At 37.4% G+C, this 22,518-nt stretch overlaps 1 protein-coding gene across 2 annotated transcripts in view; it reads right to left on the reverse strand.

Moving 5' to 3' along the window:
* The window catches only part of AKAP6 (A-kinase anchoring protein 6), a 562,035-nt gene that overhangs the window by 141,046 nt on the left and 398,471 nt on the right, over positions 1-22,518 (reverse strand). For both annotated transcript variants that reach the window (XM_056134199.1, XM_056134200.1), the window contains exon 9: positions 13,291-13,411. In XM_056134199.1, coding sequence (XP_055990174.1) covers positions 13,291-13,411 — 121 coding nt within the window. The remainder of the gene's footprint in view (positions 1-13,290; positions 13,412-22,518) is intronic.

Genomic DNA, 22,518 nt, shown 5'->3' on the forward strand with positions numbered 1-22,518 from the left:
TCCCCATCCAATTAAGTGTTGGATGGGGGACACACAAACGAATCCTGGTGGCCACCATCATCTACCACTCAGCAAAAGCTTCCAGGTACAGGATGGCGGTGGCAGCAAACGCCAGGCCTCACGGGCAGGGGAGAAGTCGGCCCTTCTCCTTTCCCCCGCTCTGATGGGACTCTTAAGATGACGCCCACATACGGCCACAGTCTACTTAAGCTCCTACATGGCCATAATCCAGAGACACACAAAAAAATCTCAGACCCGAGCAACTTGCTGCAGTGATGTCTCCAGACCCTAATTATTAAAATTTTAGAATTCCTAGAGCATGAGGCTGAGTTATATTATATTGTCACTGTCACTGTCCTCCCGTTGTTCATTGATTTGCTGAGCGGGCCCAGTAACATTGTGAGACTTGTTACTGTGTTTGGCATACTGAATACATCAAGGGTAGCTTGCCAGGCTTTGCCGTGCGGGCGAGATACTCTCAGTAGCTTGCTGGGCTCTCCAAGAGGGGCAGAGAAATCGAACTCGGTTTGGCCATGTTGGTCACATGCAAGGCAAACACCCTACCCGCTGTGATATTGCTCCAGCCCATGTTATATTATATTATATCCATAACAAGCAATACAAAACATATATTGTCACATTATATTATATCCATAACAAGCAATACAAAACACATGGTCTAGGATTGCCTTTTCGGCTGGTATGAGTGGTGGTGGGACTGATCTGGAAATATCAAAGGTAACCAAAGTAGAGAAAGAGAGTAATGTGTAAATTGTCTGCCACACAGGCAGGGGCAGTTGTGGAATGGGAGGGGGCAGGGGGTTGTTGAGGAGATACTGGGGATTTTTGTGGTAGAAAACATGCACAATGAAGGGATGGGTGTTTGACGATTGTATGATTGAAGCTCAAACATGAAAGCTTTATTACTGTACCTCATGGTGAATCAATAAAAGGGGGGGAAGAGTTGGATGGGGATATGAGTCTTTCTGTTCAATGATTCCGAGTGGAAGTGACACCCAGCACTCCAAATAGATACAAGGTTTCATGGCAACTGAGAGGCTCTCCAGACATTTCTTTTCTCTTTTGACACCATGAAGGAATTTATAAAAAAAAAAAGATGGACGATCCATTGGTCTGAGTCCTGAAGTGAAAATAATGGTAAGCAGAACCCATAGACAATTTGCGGCAGATATGTGTGGTGATAGTTTGTGAGAAATAAAAATATTTGTGGCTCCAAATCTTTGAGATTAGGGGAAGGGGTACTTTTATATTGTCAGAGAAACCCCTAGTATTTGTTTGTTGTCTCAGGAACATCCAGTATAACCTGAAAAATGAAATTAATCTTGTATCTTTTGTCTTTTAGATGTTCTGTACTTAAGCTCAGAGTTCATAAAATAAGAGGGGATGAGAAGTAATCCAAGATCACGGTGAGCATTAAGTAAGATATGGTACACAAGGCACAAACACAGTCAAATGGATTTGAACAATATTAGGTTTTTCTCTCTCTACCCTATGCATCTATCATTCCCTCCTCCTCTCCCCACCTATCTCTCTCTCTCTCTCTCTCTCTCTCTCTCACACACACACACACAATTTAAAATTTCCCTTTTTATTAAATGGTGCCCGGATAATATTCCTTTTCTAGATTTATTTTCTCTAACTACTTCATCTTTTTGTTCCAGTACCTTTCTACTAAAACTTGATCTTAAAGTTGACATGTAATTCAATATATTATATATTATACTCCTGCTATGGTCCACATAGAATATGCATAAACAGTCTGCCATAGAGGCAGGCTGGGGTGGGGGGGTGACTTGAATGGGTGGGAGGGAAACTGGGGATATTGGTGCTGGGAAATTACACTGGTGAAGGGATAGGTGTTGGAACATTGTATGACTGAAATGCAATCATGAACAATTTTGTAATGCTCTATCTCATGGTGATTCAATATAAAAATTTTAAAGAAAAATATGCATATACTTATATATAGGGCTGGAGCAATAGCACAGCGGTAGGGCGTTTGCCTTGCACGCAGCCAACATGGCCGACCCGAGTTCGATTCCTCTGCCCCTCTCGGAGAGCCCGGCAAGCTACCGAGAGTATCTCGCCCGCACGGCAGAGCCTGGCAAGTCCCCGTGACGTATTCGATATGCCAGACACAGTAACAACAAAGTCTCCAATGGAGACGTTACTGGGTCCGCTCGAGCAAAATCGACGAACAATGGGAGGGCCTTTACCTTTATGCATATACAATAGAATGAATTGTTTTTTCACCTCCCCACCCCCCACCAAAAATAAATTTTCTAATGGGCTGGAGCGATAGCACAGCGGTAGGGCATTTGCCTTACACGCAGCCAACATGGCCGACCCAAGTTCGATTCCTCTGCCCCTCTCGGAGAGCCCGGCAAGCTACTGAGAGTATCTCGCCCGCACGGCAGAGCCTGGCAAGCTCCCCGTGACGTATTCGATATGCCAGACACAGTAACAACAAAGTCTCCAATGGAGACGTTACTGGGCCCGCTCGAGCAAATCGATGATCAACGGGAGGGCCTTTACTTACTTTACTTACTAATGGGATTTTAGGCACCTACATAATACGGAAATTTAAGGATGGAGAGAGTCGGGCTGGTACATTCTTAAAACCTCAAAAGTGATGTCCTTTGAAGATTTACCCCCTTTTAAAGTTAGACAAGGCAATGAGTTAAGAAGGGCAAGAAAGAAAGAGGTCAGTGAACTTCTCTGTCCAAACACTATGGCTGAGATTTTGCCCCCTAGCACAGAACAGCAGTCTATTCTGAATAGGTAAGAGAACCTCTTTTGAAATAACTAGAACATCTAAGTACCCGTTAGCCCAGTTTTTCCCAAACTGGGTCATAATTCCCTTTGAGGGTGGTTCTAGAATGATCTATGGGTGCTAGGAGCTGGGAATGGCCAACCTGTGGTACAACTGGGGAGTGCTGTTTTTCTTTCTTTCTTTAATTTTTAACTCAAAGAAAGTAGATAGGGGTGTGTTGTTGAGTAGTTGTTTTTCAGTAAAAGAAGCTAAAAGCCAAATACATTTGGAAACCTTTGTTCTAGCCCTACACCCCTGCTTTAGGAGTATGTGTACAAATTCTAATAAATTTTAAAAAGTAAGGATGATGATTTGCTCGAGCGGGCCCAGTAACGTCTCCATTGGAGACTTTTGTTGTTACTGTGTCTGGCATATCGAATACTCTCGGTAGCTTGCCGGGCTCTCCGAGAGGGGCGGAGGAATCGAACTCGGGTCGGCCATGTTGGCCGCGTGTAAGGCGAACGCCCTACCCGCTGTGCTAAAATCCTTGGATTAAAAACTATATGTGTACCTCCTCTCGAAGAGCCTGGCAAGCTACCAAGAGTATCCCACCCACACAGCAGAGCCTGACAAGCTAACTGTGGTATTTTCAATATGCCAAATAAAGTAACAATAATGGGCCTCATTCCCTTGACCCTGAAAGAGCCTCTAATAAGCCATTGGGCTATGCTAGCATGAGACAGGGATGAATGGAGTCACTACTGGTGCCCACCTGAGCAAATTGATGATCAACGGGATGACAAGTGACAAGTAACAATATATATATTTATATATAAAAAATATATTTCCTGATGGCTTTATATAGCTATGTTAGCCAATGTCTTCCTAATGTAATCACACAATACATTAAAAACTAACATTTGTCAGGAACAGAGAGATAGCTCAATGGGTTTAATGCCTGGGTTTGAGTCCAGGCATTAGATGGTTCCCTGGGCACTGCTAGAAGTTACCCTACAGTGCAGAGTTTGGAGTAGCCTCTGAGCACTGCCAAGTGTGAACCCCCAGACAAAAAAAGAATAAAAAGAATAAAACACTTTTATCCTTTTTGGATCAAGACTTCTTTGTCAGTGATACTTGGCTTTCAATCATATTCTCTGGTATTCTTTTTTGCAGGGTGGGGAGTGGTGTTAGGTCATACCCAGTGGTACCTGGGAATCCTCCTGGTAGTGCTGGGGGATAATGTGGTGCAGGATAGAAACTTTAACTTCCCGAATGCAAAGCATGCACCCTAGCTCTTTGAGTCTTCTCTTAAGCCTTTTCAATAGAGTAAATAAACCCAGATCATACCATGGTTGTTTGTAAAGTCTAATAACATATCACAGGACTTTTTTTCTTCAAACTAGATTAGAGTGATTATAAATTTAAGTGTTAAAGATAAGTAACTTAAAATTAGAAAATGCTATAAAAAATGTAGGCAAGGGACATTTTCATTAAGCCACTAAACTGAAACATATATAAAATATTGAGTACTTCAAGAACCAAATGCCCTCTTTTATAAACAAGCTAAATGTTCCTTTAGTTTGCTTTATATATAAACTAGAAAGAAGTTTACAAATATGGGTGATGGGGGTTAAAGCCAAATCTCTCAGATTATCAGAGAAGGGAACACTACACACACCTAATTAAGTAAAAGTCATTTTTCAAAAGTTAGAGGCTGAAAATTTGGTCATCTAAGCCAAAATTTTATTAGAAAATTCTAATTATGATCCTGATTGCAATTATTAAAAGCTCCCAAACAGGTCAACTCATTTAGGTGCTATCTCTAATCATTTGAATTTTAAAATGATGGTTATTACTTGTTACCCTGAAACCAACCAGTGCAATGAGATATTGATTAGTTTTAACCTTTAGATCTAAGGATTTAAGAAAGGTCAGAGGAGGAAATATTCTGCCTTTCTAGGTTGGCAAATGTATAGCCTTCAGGAGAATTCAAATGATTCCCATTGGCCAAGTAGATCCAAGATTAGTTTATTTTCTAGGCTGACAAGAAAAGATGATGCTTTCAAAAATAACACCAGCATGTATTTAGTGGAGTGTTACATTTATATAACCAGCAGCCTCAAGATGTGCTTCATACCACAGCTAGTTTCAGGTTTGTTAACCCTTAACCCAGTCTTGTCCAAGGGAGCATCTTCATTGGAACTCGATAGTCAATGCAGTGGCTTTAGCTGGAATAAACTCATCTCTGTAAACTAAGATGTCCCAGTGATTGTGAGAGTCTAAACACTGTCCTTGATCACTATTGACCACTAACTTTTCTTTTGGTTTCCTTTTTCCATGACAACAGTTAGTAATATTTGTGTCACTGAAAAGCACTGATTCTAGGTAGGGTCCAGCCAAAATCACCGGCAAGGGAAACATAACTGGTATGTGTTAAATAAATTTCCAGAACACTTGGCATTATTATTGCCAAGTCGTCAAATTGTTCCAAGTTGTTCCGGAAGGTTGTTATTAATAGTATGTTTTCTGAGGAAAGTTCTGTCTACTTTTGGAACTGCATTTCTGTTGCCAAGGAAACTCCTTTAAGCACAGTTTTCTAGGAGCACACTGCTGCTTTTGTTTTCCAGTGTCCTATTCATATCATCTAAGTAAGCGTTTTACACGCTCCAGCCTTCAGTCCCAAATGTTGAAGTTTTAGCCCATTTAAGTTGCTCTTTCAAACACAGCTAATGCTATGATTCTGCTTTCTCCTTTTCTCCTCATTCCTGTACACATTCTCTACCTCCTTCTTCCCACTCTCCCTCCAACATGCCCCGCTCTTACCATTCAAGGTTTATTTTTTAAAAGTAGCTGCATTAGGGGAGAGTGTTTCCACAAGTTTTTGATAAATGAATTGCAATATGAATGCTTAATTCCATAGGTTGGGGCATTAGTCCATCAAATGTTAATTATCTTTGCACTCTAAAATGAATGTAGTCATTTCCTCCTGACTCCTCTACCCCATTTATTGGAGGACTGAGGAAAACATGTCATGGAGTCTCGAGCCAGCCCTGTTGTGATTAAGCATAGTCACATGGCCCATCTCTGCCAAAAGGAGGGCCCTGAGAAAAGGTGACAAAGACAGTGATTTCCTGTCAGCAAAGAGTACGACAGGACTGTCTAGAAGTGATGCAAATGAGGGGAACTTTCCACACGGCTTGTTTGATCCACTCTAGGCCAGAGCAGGCCAGGCCAGGGGGAGAGGGGGCAGCACAATGCAGCAGAGGCAGCCCAGGGAGCCAACGCACCTTCCGGACAGTAGCTCACCCGCCAGAGACAAAAACTGCTGCTGGGTCTTTCCTTCCTTGCCCCTAGGCAGAGAGAGCCAAGGATTTCTTGGCATCCTATTCTCTTAACATCCTCCCCGCCCGCCCTCCCACCCACCCTGCCCTCTTTAAGGAAAGTAGTTCAAGTAGGGATGAGAGGCTCCAGCCTAACTGCCGTTCACATACTGTGCAGAAACACATCCATCCATCCATTCATCCATTTTTTTTCTTCAATAATTTCAGGGTGAGTTTTGCCCTCTCAAACCAACAAACAAAATAACCCCAAACAACCGAAGAAACAAAATAACCAAAGGAAAGAAAAAAGAAAAACAAACAAGTAATCACAGTAAACACTGACTGACTGAGGTTCAAATGAATGACAGCCGCTCTAAAGACTTCGGGAACTGTAACAGAAATAAACAACGAAATCCTTTCTAGATAGCAAGTGGAGACCCAGCCAAGGTTGTTTCATTCTGATCACTTTAAAAATGACTAGATAATTTATTTGAAATATTATAATGATTTTAAGCATATTCTTCTTATCTTAATGGAGTTTTAATCTAACACACAATTAAGCTCTACAATTAATCTACTGGGAAAGAGGTAAAAATTATCATTAGGTCTTGTGCCTGATATATCTGGAACATTTTTACCTCTACTGCTTCAATAACTAGTAATTTGTTTCATTTTGAACAATCAAGGTAAGAGAATTTTGGTACTGAAATTCCAACATAAGGCCTAATTAACAGAATTAAATTTTCTGATGTGTACTTCTTATTCTATACACCAATATGTGAAGTTATTTTTTAAGTTAATGGATTTTCTTCTATTTTAATTCTAGCTGCTGTGACTTTGACTATGAACCAATGTAGCATTACATTATTAGAGGCTCAAGTTTAGTCAAAGAGCTATCAAGCCACATCTGAAATTATTTAGATCTGGCTAGAACAAAGCAAAAGAGAACTATTCAAGAAGGTTGAAATTTGTGAATTTATACAATATAGGGAAAATGTGATTAATCTGTTTTCTATAATCATTTCATAGCTATGACAACATCATTTTGGCATCAGTAGTTATAAAATAACAAGTCAACTGCATCCCATTTTTCTTCTTTACACTATATTTCTTGTTCCCCAAACCTTCTAATCCTATTCCATACATATGTTTCTTTTAAAAGTCATAATGTGTATCTCTTAACACACACCCAAATTCTCTGAAATAACATTTTCTACTTTAAAATTATCTATTTTTCCTTAACACAATGCTTATTTGTTTAGGTATTTAGAACCTTGTATTTTATATTTAATAATTAAAAAAATCTATTCATTCATTTTTGCATGAGTTTAATTTGCTCCTTTACTTTTGTATGAATAACTTTGCATTAACTAATTTTAATTGCTTCTATTTTCCTTCAATGGTTTCACTTTACTCTTTTCCTGACCAATATAAAATTCAAATGTCTTTTTTCATTACTCCCACTGCCCAAATTATCACTGAAAGAAGCCACCTTTGAATGAGAACTGGACTCAAACTAAGTGAAACCTGGCAACATATCCAGAATACAATAATCAAATCACTTGTTGGACGTATTATGCTTAGAATTTACTTGTAAGAAATATTGTGGCTAGACATTTCTCTACCATACTATTCTAATCCCTTATATGAAAGAAAATGAAAAAAAATAATGAAGAGACAATGTTGTAGGTAAGGTTCTGACCCTGCATATAGTCAAAGCCAGGTTTGAAGATCACATATGGTGAGGTATGTGGTCCCATGTGGTACAGCCAGGAGTGATCACTGAGCCAGTGCTAGAAGTAAGCCCTGAGTATCAGTAGGTGTGGCCCCCAAACAAAACCAAAACAATAGTCCTAAAAGCAAAAGGTTTTATCTGAAATCAAGTTTAATAATTTAAAAGGGAAAATTATTTCTCATAGGAAGGTTGCATTTTGCAATTAAGCACATTTCCCTCTTTGCTTTCTTCACTAGGAAACTCAGTAAATATTTGCAACAACTTTGGTAACTACATAAGGCTTTATAATATCTGTAACTAAATATCAATTTTTTTATCACAGTAGACTCTATTTTCTATATATTTCCCCCACTTTTGTTTGTATTTATATGTTAAAAATTGGTTTTGTGCAAATTCTGATAAATTCATAGCAAAGTTCATATGTGATCAATCTTTTTTTGTGAATATTGCATTAGACAAAAGAAGCAGTTCTTTTCCTTTCACAGTTATATAATATTAGAGGAAAGAAAAAGAGGTTCTTTACATTTCCCCCCACACCCCCTTATAAAAGCTGAACCCTAGAGAGTAATTACCCCTCATAATCAAACATACAGCCTTCAGCAAACATTCATTCTAAAAGACTAGAGACCTAGGGCCCAGTGTGCCCCCAAAACATCAAACAAAAATCCTTCTAAGTACAAAGGTCTTAGTTGAAGTGGGTACTAATTTCATAATTTTTAAGCTGGAAGGATTATTTTGACCTGAGTAATCACGTAGTTATTTAATATTTTATTGATGAGGAGCAGCTAAGCCATTCACTCCACTTACAAATGTGGTGTCACATTCTCTCTCTCTCTCTCTCTCTCTCTCTCTCTCTCTCTCTCTCATATATTTGGGCCACACCAAGAGGAGTTCTAGACTTACAATTGACTCTATTCAAACTATTCACACTTTGAAAGGTTCAGGGGACTATATGGGGTGCTGAATATGGAACTGGAGTCAGCCACTGCAAGGCAGCATCTTCCCTGCTATACCATTTCTCTGGTTCCAAATATGGTATTTTAGTGAACTTCAAAATCTGAAAACAACTCCTGATAGTCATAACAATAACCACCCAACTTACACTTGTGAATTCTGTCATTGTCTCTGAACTTCCACACAAAAGCAGAGTCACTGGAAGCTGTGTCATCAGAGCTCAGAACATATTTAGGAACAGGCAGAGCCTTTGGGGAGGTAAGGAGCCCCTGACAGAACCACCCTTGGCAGTGGCCCAGCACAGTCACTAGGGAAGAGAACTCCGCACCAGCTCATGATGCTGCTTCCAGCTCCTTTAGTCTATAACATTTATCATACTGAAGGAAGGAGAAGTGTCTTGAGCTTCCCTGAGTCCAGGAATAATGTCACCTTTGATCTGTAGCATCGGGGAAAAATGGAGCTTTTCCTTTGCAAGTGGGTTTTAAATATTTCTCCATTAATAGTTAATGCACATGCAGACCATTGGAGTGACAGTTCCCTGTGATTATGAATTCTGGCTTCATCGCTCTAGTCCAAATAGGAACTGAACTTTCAAAATCATGGTGGTTATTTTTGACAAATTAAACTGTCCTGCTCAGAAGGTAGGAGGAATGAAGAGAAGGAAAGTGGGAGAATGGGAGAAAATTCTCCTCGGAGGTGATTCTCCGAAGCAAGAGAAAGGACTGCATTAGCGTTTTCCAGGCTGAAGATACTGCCAATGTGTATTAGAAAATGAGTAGGAGGCACTGCCTGTTAGAGGTTGAGCAACACAGAGAAATAGGAAGGAAAGACAGGGCCTAAGTGGCTTCCTGTCTCCAAATAAAGAGGAAACAAATAGAAAGGAATGGCTCTTTTTGCAGTAAGTATCAGGACACTCTTAAAAGGATGAGGTTTAAAATTAGAAGGAAAAATAATCTTAAATTTTTAACAATCTGAAAATGACAAGAGAGAATTTTAAAATCTCATTATAGTATCTTAATCTTATGTCACTCCGTATCAGTGTATTATCTGCATGCTAAATCTGTTTACCTTGATACCTTTCACTGGTTTGGGGATGACCAACAAATCACTGAGGAGATCTGCCTAAAGGAACACCTGGGCATTTATCTGTTGTTCTATATCTAGGTGTTAAGGATGGATAGCTTTCCTTTTTTAGTAAGGCAATGAGGGTTTAGGTCAAACTCTGCTGTGCTCAGGGCTTACTCCTGGCTCTGTGCCCAAGCAATAGTTCTGACAGTGCTTGGGGATCATATGTGGTGCTGGGGATGGAACCCTGGTCTGTTCTATGCAAGGCAACTGCCTTAACCACTGTACTATCTCCCATGATGCTTTTCTAGCAGAAACTAGAATGTAAATAGGTAAAGTTAAGAATATAAGGCTTAAGAGATTAATAATAATAATAATAAATACTGAAGTTGATTAGAACAAAAGTTCAAAACGATAATCTTAATTTAATTATCATCTTTTCGCCTCATTTTTTTGCCACAACAAGTGTTGCATCCAGTTCATTGCTCTGGGGGTAGGAGGCATGTGGTGCCAGGGACTGAACCCAGAAATCTTGTATGCAAAGTAGGCACTTAGTCCTTTGTGCTCGCTCTCCACCCCCTCACTATCACCTTACTATATTTTCTGTAACACAACAGTATTAAATGCATACTTTGGATTAATTTAGGACTGTGTGACACATAAATCAGTGCTCACACATGACTGTTTATGCCAAGAATGGATCTAAATAGCAAAATGTATAGGGTCTGAGGCAGAGGAGAAAAGAGATTCCAAAGTCTGCTGTACAGAGAATAAAGATTCTATCCTTGTTTTACCCTCCATTTTTTTATTGCTTTCATACTAGGGATCATGTGTTTTAACTCGTTGTTGTTAGTGCAATATCAACTATAAATATATTTTGTCAACAATACAAAAAGTACGAGTTCTATAAAAATACAGGGCATTTTTCTTGGTGTTGAGCAAGTTTTAAAAGAAGTGATCAAAATAGATAAGGTCAGGATAGATTGTAAATGCTACGAACTGAACTTGAGAGTCCTGCTGAGTTGTCATAATGACTAGGAAACATATATGAATAGTAACACACTATAACAGAAGAGATATTTAATATCAAAACTAACAAAACACTGTTTGAAAATGCCAATGATACCTCAGTTGAGAAATGCTGGTAAAACATTGCACTGTTCAGAGTCAACAAATTAAAACATTAAATAGATTAAGAAGGCCTCAGACGACATTGAAAGACTGTCCTTCAGTGGTCTCTATGACCAATAGACTCCAAGCCTCCCTTCTCCAATGCTGATTTCTGGCAAAGCAAATTAGAACAGGAACCAGGGACATTAAAAATATTGAGCCAAACTGAGACTCCCTGGGCATTCCTGGGAAAGACTTAAAATAACTTTTTTCTTTAGTTTTTCTAATTCAGGAGTCATCTCAAGCTCTAAATGGATCTTTAGTCAATACCTTCAGGATAGCTGTGGAGGTTTCCAAATCTCCAGAATAATTTGGGACTTATATAAAGAGAGACTCTAAACCTGTAGATTCTTGACCTTGGTTTGAACTTAATTTTTAATTTTGTACATGGCCTAGTGAAATGAGACATGGGGAACACCTAAAAGAAGAAAGACGAGGACACAGCATGAGTTACAAACTAAGAGTCACAGAAACAGAAAAAGCTTGAAATAAAAAAGTACTATAACCCAGAAGTACTGAGTGGGTGGAATAATGGCCGTCAACATGCCAGAATGGGAATTCTCAGACAAAGTCCTTATAAGGAAACCACAAAAAGACTGCACTTTTTGTTCAGTGATTTCCTATTAATTGTGATGTAAATTATATGAATGTGATTTTGACAAAGAATAGCACTGTTTCTGAAGAAATAGTGGTCTATGTGCAGAACACAAAACACATCAAGAAGAAAGGGAATGTTATTTGGTATCCTGAGGGCAGTAAGATCTGGAGATAACAGCTTATGATTAGGTAGCTTCTGTATTATTTTTCCCCTCTTTTGGATATATTTTTAATACTTGGGGAAAAAACCATATTTTTCTATCACTGTTAATGTGCATTGATAGGCATTTCTCATATATAATCCTTGATCCTAAATGATGTGTGAAATCACCTAGCTTTGGTTTTGTTGGGTTGAGATGGCTCTTCCAACAATGTTATGTCAGAAGATATACTGCATAGCTTTGTCACTAATGTGGACAGCTATCTATATATGGAAACAGCTAATAGTCAACAAACTCGATTAATGTTGTACAAAATTCAGGAGGGAGTGAAATAGTGCCATTTGCTGACTCCTTAGGGAGCTTATATCTTCTCTTAACCACAATGATTCTCAGGGGACACTAATTAAAGTCAACCACAGTTCCTTGAAAAGTACAAATAGCTCTCTTTTGAGGTGGTGAAAGTTAAAATAATATATTAAGGAGATACCTCTTAAAAGGATAAAATTGAAGAAGAAAGAATACAACTTTTATTTGACCTTGAATGTACTTCTTATTCTATATGAAAATTTTAAAAAGCTAGAGGGTAGTTGTTTCTTGTCATTATACTGTTGCTGATTCTGTGGTTAGTTATTAATTTTATTTTTTATGATTCACAATCTGCTCTTTGAAATATGCCATATGCTCAAAGCAATTCAAGGATGACAACTGTCAGAATTACTCCAATAAAAATTGCCTAAATGAGGAAGATTTACTGCAGTCTGATATTTTAGTGGAAAGTCTCTGTACCCTCCCCAACAGCTTTTCCAGACACTGAATCTCGAAACCAATTTTTTTGGTGAAAATCACACGACCGTATTGTAAGAATTCCTAAAACTGTTTAAGAAGAATAGGTAAAATGCACTAGGTTAGAGGTAAATTAGCAGACGTGGAAAACAATATGGATAGTTATTAGATGGATTGCCTGCAATCAATATCTGAATTCTGAGCCAGTTTTCTTAAATCACACACAAATGTATTTACTTAATATGACAATGTCTGTGTTATGTATCACTAATAAACATTAAATTGGACAAGCCTTGTACTCTGAAAGCAGCAAGCCAAACTGCAGGCAGATTTCTTTTATCTCTGGAAAGATCTGAGGGGCGGATAAAATCCACCTGAGTGCTCCAATCAAAATACATTTTGTTAAATGTTACCAGTCCATTTATCCTTCATTTTGTTTCAGTCTATTTATTAATGCAGTTTCATTTATTGCTATTCATCTTGAAGATAAATCTTTGTCCTTCTATAGAATTACACCAAATAGAATGTGATAAAGGGAACTTTCTTGCAATTATGATGTCGGTGCAGCCTGTCAGCACACAAGGGATGGAAATGAGTTTGGGGACAAGGAAGGGAATTCTAATAGACACTATGATACATACAATGAACGCAAAGATATCCTGAGAGAAGGAAAGACTTGTCAGGCTAATCAGATCTTCCACTGCAAGGTAAAGGAAGAAGGGAAGCTCTAACCTTGTAAAGATGCTGCTGCTGCTCCTCTGACATCATCAGGTCGTGGCTGTCCATCACAAGGGACTCCATGTCAATCAGCCAATCCCAGAGCTCCTGATATTCTGAATCAAAGTCCAGAAGTCTGAAGATAAGGCACAAAAATGTATTATGCATAAATACAGTGTAGTTGTTAAAATCTCCTATTAGAATAATATATTCTTGAAAAACCCATGATGTTCCTAGGTGATACCCATAAAAAGAGAAGGGGAAATGCTCTGTGTGGTTACACAGTGGCAAAAAGAGGGGCTCAAGCACCTGACATGACCACTTCTTAGACTCTGAAAACGTAACATGTAATTCTGATGCATATACCTGAGACACATTGTGGCTATTTCCATTTGCTGACCCTTTCTGAGGGGGTACAGAATTTGAACAAAGTAGCCATTATTACGTTCTTTAAAAAGTGCCATATTTAACAGACTGAGACATGGAAGGCCAGAGCCTTGCTTGTTCCAGAAAACCTGATCCAGAGTTTGGGCAAGGATAGCACCATCGATATTTGAATCCCTGTGTTTTCAACTGTATTTTTCATAGGGAAAGCATCCTGATCAGTTTATGATTAAAGATATAAAACTTAAGTAATTTCTTGACAATGACCACGATACAGTAACCCACCCCAAATACTATTTTCACTGGGAAATGACTCAATCATTTATCTGTCCCTCTGCTGTCTATCTGCCTATCTCTGCAAACATATACCCTACGTTTATCTTCATGGATGAGTAGCCAGCGTTTCAGCTTAACACTCAGAGATAGGCTTGAGTGACTCTGGTAAGCCAGTGAGAACCAGGGGCAGACCCAGTATTAGACAGGTGTTCCCCACAGACATGTAGGAAACAAAGGTAAGGACAGGAAGTCAAAACAATGAATCTTTGAATAGCCAGAAATCATTAAAATTCAAAGGAGGATCACTATGGTTTTCAACAAAATAAATCATTAGAATAAGGAGCTTAAAAGGATTAATGTGATTTTCTATTGAAAGCCTGGTGAATAAGTAAAGCCCAGATTCTTCTAAAACACTGTGATCAGAAAATGAAAGAGCAGGATGAAAAACTATGACTTTGTCCTCCTCCCCTCCCTCCCGCCCCTGAAAATCAGCCTCCAAAAAAAAAAAAAAACTTAAAATACTGTCAAACTGTAACTGGACAAAACCCTATGTACTCATGGAGCAAAAAGCCTCAGGTATAAATTGGATTTTATCAGGTGTCTTACTATCTACTCTTGTCTCCATTCTAAGAAAATGAACATCACTGTTCATAACTACAACTCAATCTTAATAGATCTGTCAAAATATTAAGGTGTGTCTGGTGATAGACTAGATCCAGAATTGTCTATTATATTTTAATTACCTTACAATAATTATAGAGATCCTTGATAAAGACTGTAGGCACAAAATGGCAAAGATTGTCAGTGGCTAATACGTTGATTAATAAATGTTTTACTGAATGCTGATAATAGAAATAGTTGATGCAGCTAAAGTGTTCAGTAAGGCAATGATGGCTTCCATCAGTGCTTCTCAAATTTTAATGTGTATCTGGCACATCTGAGCATCTTGTTGAAATACAAGTACTGATTCAGCAGTCTTCAAGTGGGCCCCGAATTTCTGCAAGCAGTGAAAGCAAAATTGCAGGCCATGGACCTCACTTTGGGGAACAAGCTTACAAAATAAATGAAAAATCAAATATAGTTCACATTTCAAGACACTAGAAACATTTCAAGACACCAAAAAACAAACGAAAATCCATTGTAACTGGGAAAAATAAACCATTAGGCTTGCATTATTAACTCTGAGTGACTAATAAGGAATGACTAATAAGTATTTGCTCACACAACAGATGCGATCATTTAGAAATTCCTCTTGAATTATGGTCATTATTTTCCTCTTCTTGGAACCTCCCACATTTTATTCATAACCTTAAGCACCAAGGAAAGGTAGAAGGCTGGCCCCCAAGAAAATAATAATAAGCAAAAGGGAAAGAAAAGGAGAAATTCAGCCCTCCCATAGATTTGGTGAATAAGAAGGCAGGAAGAGCAGGTGCTCAGATGTATGTCCTTGGTCTAGGACCCAGAAACACCTGAGACAGGTAGGTGGGAGGGCCAGAAGCACAAGGTTTCTAGGAGTTGGGGTGGTGAATTTGATAGAGGCATTGCCATGGCAACAGAAGCACAAGGATACCAAGGAAAGTGAAGGGGGCAGGGCCAGTGAGGCTGAGATAAGGTTTAGTCAGCATGAATCACCTCCTGTCTAAGCCAAGAAAAAAACAGCAACGCAATCACAGATCTCTACAAGAGGCAAACTCTTAACCTCCAAGAATAGACTTCTTTCAGTGAACCCAGCTGCCCATACCAAGGCTCACATAAAGCCAGGAGACCTCACTGCGCCCAAGATCATGAGGTCATGAAGACCCCCAATATGCTCAGATGCTTTCTTGTAACATAAAAAGTGGAGAAGAGTATGAAATCTAAAAACCAGTATTTATCTCAAAAGATTATTCCTAGAGAAAGTGTTAATTTTTATGACTATTGTGTTTAAGTCTAAATGCTGATATTTAAGTATTTTTTCTTTATCAAAAATAGTATGTGGTTTGGATATCTCATAAAACTATCAATCAGCAAGAGAAACTAAGAAAGTATTCTTTTCCACATTGTGGCAAGAAGTGAAGTTCTGTTTTTATCCGAAGAGCCCAACATAGAATCCGGTAAATGCTAATGAATTAATATAGACAATGAAACCCAAAACTTTAAATAGGGCAAGGATGACTTCAAAGAAATACCATGTGGCAGAAATCATAGTATCTCACTCTCAAATGCCAAGCAATGCAACTAGTGCAACACAAACAAGCTTCTCTTATTCTGCAGGCAAGATTTTGTCTTCACAATCTGTTCCACACGACCATGTGCATTTGCTTACTTAGTAAATCTTTATTTGCAATAAATACTCTATTAATGAATTGCTTCCCAGCTTGTTGTTTATATGAGTTTGTATAACATGGTTACTATAGTGTTAAAATTCATGGTTTTGCACAAAGTTACTACACTCAAGTATCACTACCACCATCAAACAGCCCATGATCATGTTCTTATGTCACCTCTGGTAGCACCTCGATTAAAAATCAAAGGCAATTTAAAAATACATTTTAAATAAATGGAAAGTATCTGCAGGATAATTTTTTACTCAGAATCATGAAAATGTGTTCATTGGCTATGTATCTGTCTTTACATCCATTGAGCTCTTCCTCTTATTTTCCTCTTTCTTGAGGGACTTAGAACAAAGCCATTTCAGACTCCTCAAATAACCCATACAGAGACTTGCAAGCCGTGAATAAACATCACATAGACTTTCCCTTTCTCCTTTCTCTTGCTTATTTTCATCCAAGCTAAGTATATATGTATATGTGTATGCATATATATGTATGTATGCATGTATGTATGTATCTCTATATATACATATATAGAGGTTTACATTTGTTAGATAACAGTAAGTGTCTTGGCTCCATATTATTTTCATTAGTGAAAAACCAGTACAAGTGTTTTCCAAGCAACAAATTATCATGAGATCCCAAATTAAAGACAAACATTTTTATATGCATTTGTGCCTGATTTTAGTTCCTGGTCATATGTTAATTCACGGCTTAGAAACAATTCAAATGTTTTCCAAATTTAGTTAAATAAAATATATGTTTACAGCAAATCAAATAAATTACTAGAAATTTTGTTTTTTCTTCTGTACCCTTTGGAAATGATCACAAGTTAGTGTGTTTATGATTTCAGAGAAATTCTTAGGTTAGGAATTAACATCTTTTCTTAAGTGTATATAACCTACAGGGGTATGGTAAGTGTTTTCACTGAATTTTATAAAAGAAAAAGTCTGCCAGGACAAGTGACTGCTACAATGTAGGAAAAGAAATCAAGAATAGTATTGCCCTAGTTAACAGTTTCTGTAACTCTCTGAAGAATCTATGTGCTGATTTGATTCACTGAATTCAGAATCAAGTTCTTTCTTGAATTCTTGGTGAAAAATGTCCTAGTCACTCTTTACAATGGACAAAAAGACAATTGAAATTGTAGCAGGCAGCTCAGAATCTTATAAGGGATATGAGTTTGGGAATTACTGTTTTGGAGGAATTTTATTCCTAAAATATTCTTTGTAATTGTGTTCGTGTTTACTGTCAACTCATTCACTCACATATGTAATCTCCTGATGTTAAAATGTTTCATCATACTTTTGATACTTTCTAAATACATTCTCTATGAAAATGTTACAAAGAAAATTCACATATACTCTGTGAAAGTGTTAACAAACAGAACAAATCACCAAAATGTATTCTTGTGGATATATTTCCCTTAAATTGTTGCATGTATACCTGATCTTAAATGGGTTCACTAAAAAAGAATTGGATATTCTGTTTTCAGTGCGATATAATTCCCCATATAGGAAGTTTAAAAGTTTAATCATGTCATGAGGAGAAAAAGACTTCTAACTCAAAGTCGGTATTTATTAGACAATTATAGAGTTATGAATTTATTTTATAGCCTAATATCTTTTAGAGACAGAGACAATGTCATGGAGAAATTACTTTGCATTTTTTTCTTTAGTGTATATTTCTTAGTTTGTGTAATAAACACTCTGGGTAATTGACAAAAGTATTTCCCAATATCATATTGATTATTTTATTCTGTTCTATTTAGATTTAAAAAAAAACAACAACTCCAGAACCTTTTGCCACAGAAATAAAATACTAATAAGCCTCTTTAGTATAATTTTTCTGCAGATTGAATAGCAATATATTATTTGTGTGGCTGGCATAGTTTAAGAAATAATCCTTCCTCTAAACCCTGATGGGAGTTATGTTTGACTAGTTAAGTGTTTGAATACATAAATGCATTCAGCCTTTGGTATTTAAAGTGAGCATCATTAACTCAACATTTCAACTTAAACTTTGCTTAAAAGATAAAGTTTCACCAAGTGAAATCAATGGGAGGTGTGTGTGAATATATGAGGTTTCAGTTTGGCCCACTAAGGAATTTTGATTAAAACAGACAACCAAATGAAGAAATCATCAAAGGAGAGCAATTTTTGATTGAAGAAGAGACAATACTAAAAGGTTCTAGCAGTTTTTCTACTTAAGGTGAGAGTAATATATTTTCTGAGAATTTAAGAATCCCTCTTTAGTCTGCTTAATACTTGATTTCACATTGACACATCCAAAAGCAAACCGCTACCAGTTCCTTAAATAACAACGTGTATGTGTTAGGACTACCATTAAATGATCCAATTTTCTTAGCTTCTTTAGCATTTGGTTATTTTCTTCAATATTCACTAAATATTTGCTATTTTTCTTTGCTCAAGGAAATTTGTTTCTGGCTTTAAGAAAAGATACTTAGGAAAAGAGTAATAAATTCTCTGAAAATACAGCTTAAGACATTTGCTGAAGCAAAATACAAATTATAAATTAGAAGTTCCCGTCATCCTCCACTGCATGTGGAAAGGGAGCACAGAAGGGAGATACATACAACAGTGGTACCTAGACCAATCATAATATCATTAAAGAATACAATTCAGCTTTCCAGACATGGAATCTGATATGCACAGTTGCATGTAGAATCCCTCTCCACTCTAAACATATTAAAGTGTGGACACTAATTTACTATTTTGAATGAAAATTCATGAGCTACTTCCTCATGAGAAAAGCAGCATTGCCTTTGCCATTAATAAATAAAAAGGAATATGGACTGCTTCCTAGCAGTAATTTTCTCAATTCTCATATACATCTCTGTACTTATGAAAATGTTTAAGAAAAATTAAATTAACTCTACAAGCTTGTCAGTGACTGGTTTACTTTTTCATAGACCTTGGACCTAGGGTCAACAAATAATTTCTATTTAAATAAAATCTACAAAGGGAAAGATTTTCACCTCTAAGTAAGTCATAAAATTTGAGGGGACCAGAGCAATAGTACAACAGATAGGGCACTTGCTTTGTATGCAGCTGGTCTGTTTTAAATCCTGGGCATCCTAGATGGTCACCCAAGCCCTGCAACAAGTGATCTTTGAGTGCAGAGCCAGGAGTAAACCCTGAGCATAAAAAGATATGTCCCTGCTCCAAACATTAGCCATAGAGTTTGAAATTTCAATGTAGATTCTTGGGCATACAGTGCTGATAGAAGTCAAAAATTGTCAAAATTTGCACAAAATATTCTGGGATAATTTTCATGCAAATAATTGAAAAATATTCTGAAGGATCTAGAATCAGAAGTAATTCTGACACAGAAATGCATATTTATAAGACAAAGCAAGAGAATCTTTGGGAAAAAAAATAATGAACCTTACTTTATTGTCGGGCTGGAGTGATAGCACAACGGGTAGGGTGTTTGCCTTGCACACGGCGGACCTGGCTGACCCGGGTTCGATTCTCCGCCCCTTCAGAGAGCCCGGCAAGCTACCGAGAGTATTTAGCCTGCACGGCAAAACCTGGCAAGCTACCTGTGACATATCCGATATGCCAAACACAGTAACAATAAGTCTCACAATGGAGATGTTACTGGGCCCCCCGGAGCAAATTGATGAACAACGGGAGGACAGTGCTACAGTGCTAAATTTATTGTCATTATGTGTTGAAGGAAACTGGATCCCGTCTCGCTCCTGGTCTTCTGGTATAGTCTGGGTATCTCGCCTTTTTGTAAAAAGACCACCAACCATAGGCCTTACTGGTGTTCACAATTTAATAAGCAACAGAGAATACTTACTCTCAAAATAAGGACAGGAGGTAAATAATCTGAAAATAAACTTCTCCAATCCAATTACTAAAAAATTCTGGAAGAATTAATATGGAGAGATATCCCAAGAATATTTTATCTACCTTTAATCTTGGGGTGCTGGTGGAGCTTTTACTTTTTTCTCAAGTGTGGAAACCTTAGGTTAAAATCAAAGCTCTTCTTAGGTACATAAGAAGAATATGAATTTGTATATTCACTATACGTATTTCTCTTTTGCTTAATGTACTTCAGTTCAATAGTTATTTTATTTAAATACTTTTGGAGGTTGACTCAAATTATTGTGGAGGGGATGGGAAAATAAATGAAAGAATAAACAAAAATGTCGAATATTGAACATTATGAGGAGGAAATTAGATTCACTTTCAATACTTTCTCCTTGCTCCTGTTACCACTTCTTCCACTTCAGTGATCCCATCAACTCTTCAAAGAGGCATGAGAATTGTCACAAGGAAAATGCTACATATGCATCCTTATTAGTTAAGATGACTATTAATTGAGATGTAATACTTCCCCAACATTGTTGTCTGGTTTGCTTTGTTGGTTCCTGGTATTGAGAATTATTAAATCATAATGGGGAAGCTGAGCTTGAGTCTGGCGCCTTAGACCACTCGGCCATCCTGACACTCTAGACTTTCCTGTTCTAAAGTAACAAATTTAATAAATCTGCACCCAAAAGAATAATAGCATGACTCAAAATACATGTAATTCTACTGCTCAGATATTGTTTGGGTGTGTGGGGGAAAATAGGAAATCAGAAAGATAAATCTATTTCAAAAGGCATCACCAGTGACTCAGATCCAATGGAAGAGAAAGTCACCACACTACATAAAAGACCAGAGACACCTGAGGATTTAGCAGAAATATTTTTTTTAGAAAAAAAAAGAATAGTAAAAAAAAAAGAAAACAATTAGGTTATCAGTTAGACTGGTGCCTTTATTCAAAAAATATATATCTGCTATGGCTGTTTCTCTATTGTATCATTTCCTTTTATCTTCCCATGATTTTAAATGTAAATATTCCAAGCAACAATGTGTCCTTATTGTCATCACAGTATTAAAGTTGTTAATAGAGCTTCATAAAAAAAAAGAAAGATCAATCTACTGAGTGAAATTCAGAGTATATATATTGGGCACTTACAATCATTCAATGTATCTTATTTTTAAATAGTTTAGAAAAGGTCACTATAACAATGTTAATCAATTGTAAGATTTGACTAGAACATAATAAAATCTTAGCCAAGATATGTTTTTTTGCAAACTCTCCTCTGACCATAATGCTATGCACATAGTAGGCCTTCATTGAAAGAAGGAATCTTAAAGCAACACCTTGCCCTCATTGAGAATCATCAGTAACTCATGCATTGCATACCCTTTAAGAAAGCCATGCTTCCCCCCCACCCCCATGAAGCTGGAGTCTATGTCAAATGTCTCCTGCAGGTATACACACACACACACACACACACACACACACACACAGTTACTTAAGCTCACACAGCCTCACATACATTGGGGAAATGCTCCCACCATATCCCTTCATGACTGTGAAACATACAGTTGTAGTTATACATAAACTGCATTTAATCACCTTAATGTCCATCTTTCTGTCAAATCAAAGAGGTTATAAATTAATTTCTAAGGGACATTTTAAGTAAATTTCATAAGAATTTAAGGTCACTATTCTAACCAGCAGCTGTGTCTTCCCTGCAATAAACTTGTTGCACATTTTCAACTACATACTTTTTTAAAAAAAACAAAACAAAACAAACAAACAAAAAAAACCAAGTCAGCATAGGGGGAATAAAAATATATGAATTGCATCACCAACTTAATTTTGTTTTTAGTAGACTATATATCTGCATATGGAATGAAGAGCCTAGAAAGCCCACACTATTCCCACAATTGCTTCTCAGAAACAATGCACATTCTACGCAACAAAAGGACAGTTAATGAAGTTTATGTCTCAATGAAGCAGATAATTATTCAAAACTGTGTTCGTAAAGCTTCAGAATCAAGGACTTGACTGTGGGAACAAAATGTTTTTTGGGGCAGGATACCCTAGATAACCTCACCCACATGTATTTCTCAGACAATGTTTTTCTCTATGTAAACAGAAAATAGAAAGGAGTATACGGTTTTTTTCCTTAGCATTAAATAGCTAGCTTTGCTTTAGTGGGTTCTTAAATTTCTACACAATACATAGCCTTCAGCACCCCAAGGAGCAGAAACAAAGGATATCAGGCAAGTTCACCTACTCCCACTTTCCAGAACAATGCTTGTTGTTAACTAAGCAATTCCCTGGGTAGATTTGTGATTTGTGGAGTCTAAAGAAAGTACTCAGGTTGGGTCTTTGGAATTTGAGGTCAGAAGCACGTGGTACCCATACAATTTCCAGGGCTTTTGGAAAACATGAAAAT

The sequence above is a fragment of the Sorex fumeus genome, unplaced genomic scaffold (genome assembly GCF_029834395.1).
Source record: "Sorex fumeus unplaced genomic scaffold, SorFum_2.1 ptg000098l, whole genome shotgun sequence".
Taxonomy (NCBI): domain Eukaryota; kingdom Metazoa; phylum Chordata; class Mammalia; order Eulipotyphla; family Soricidae; genus Sorex; species Sorex fumeus.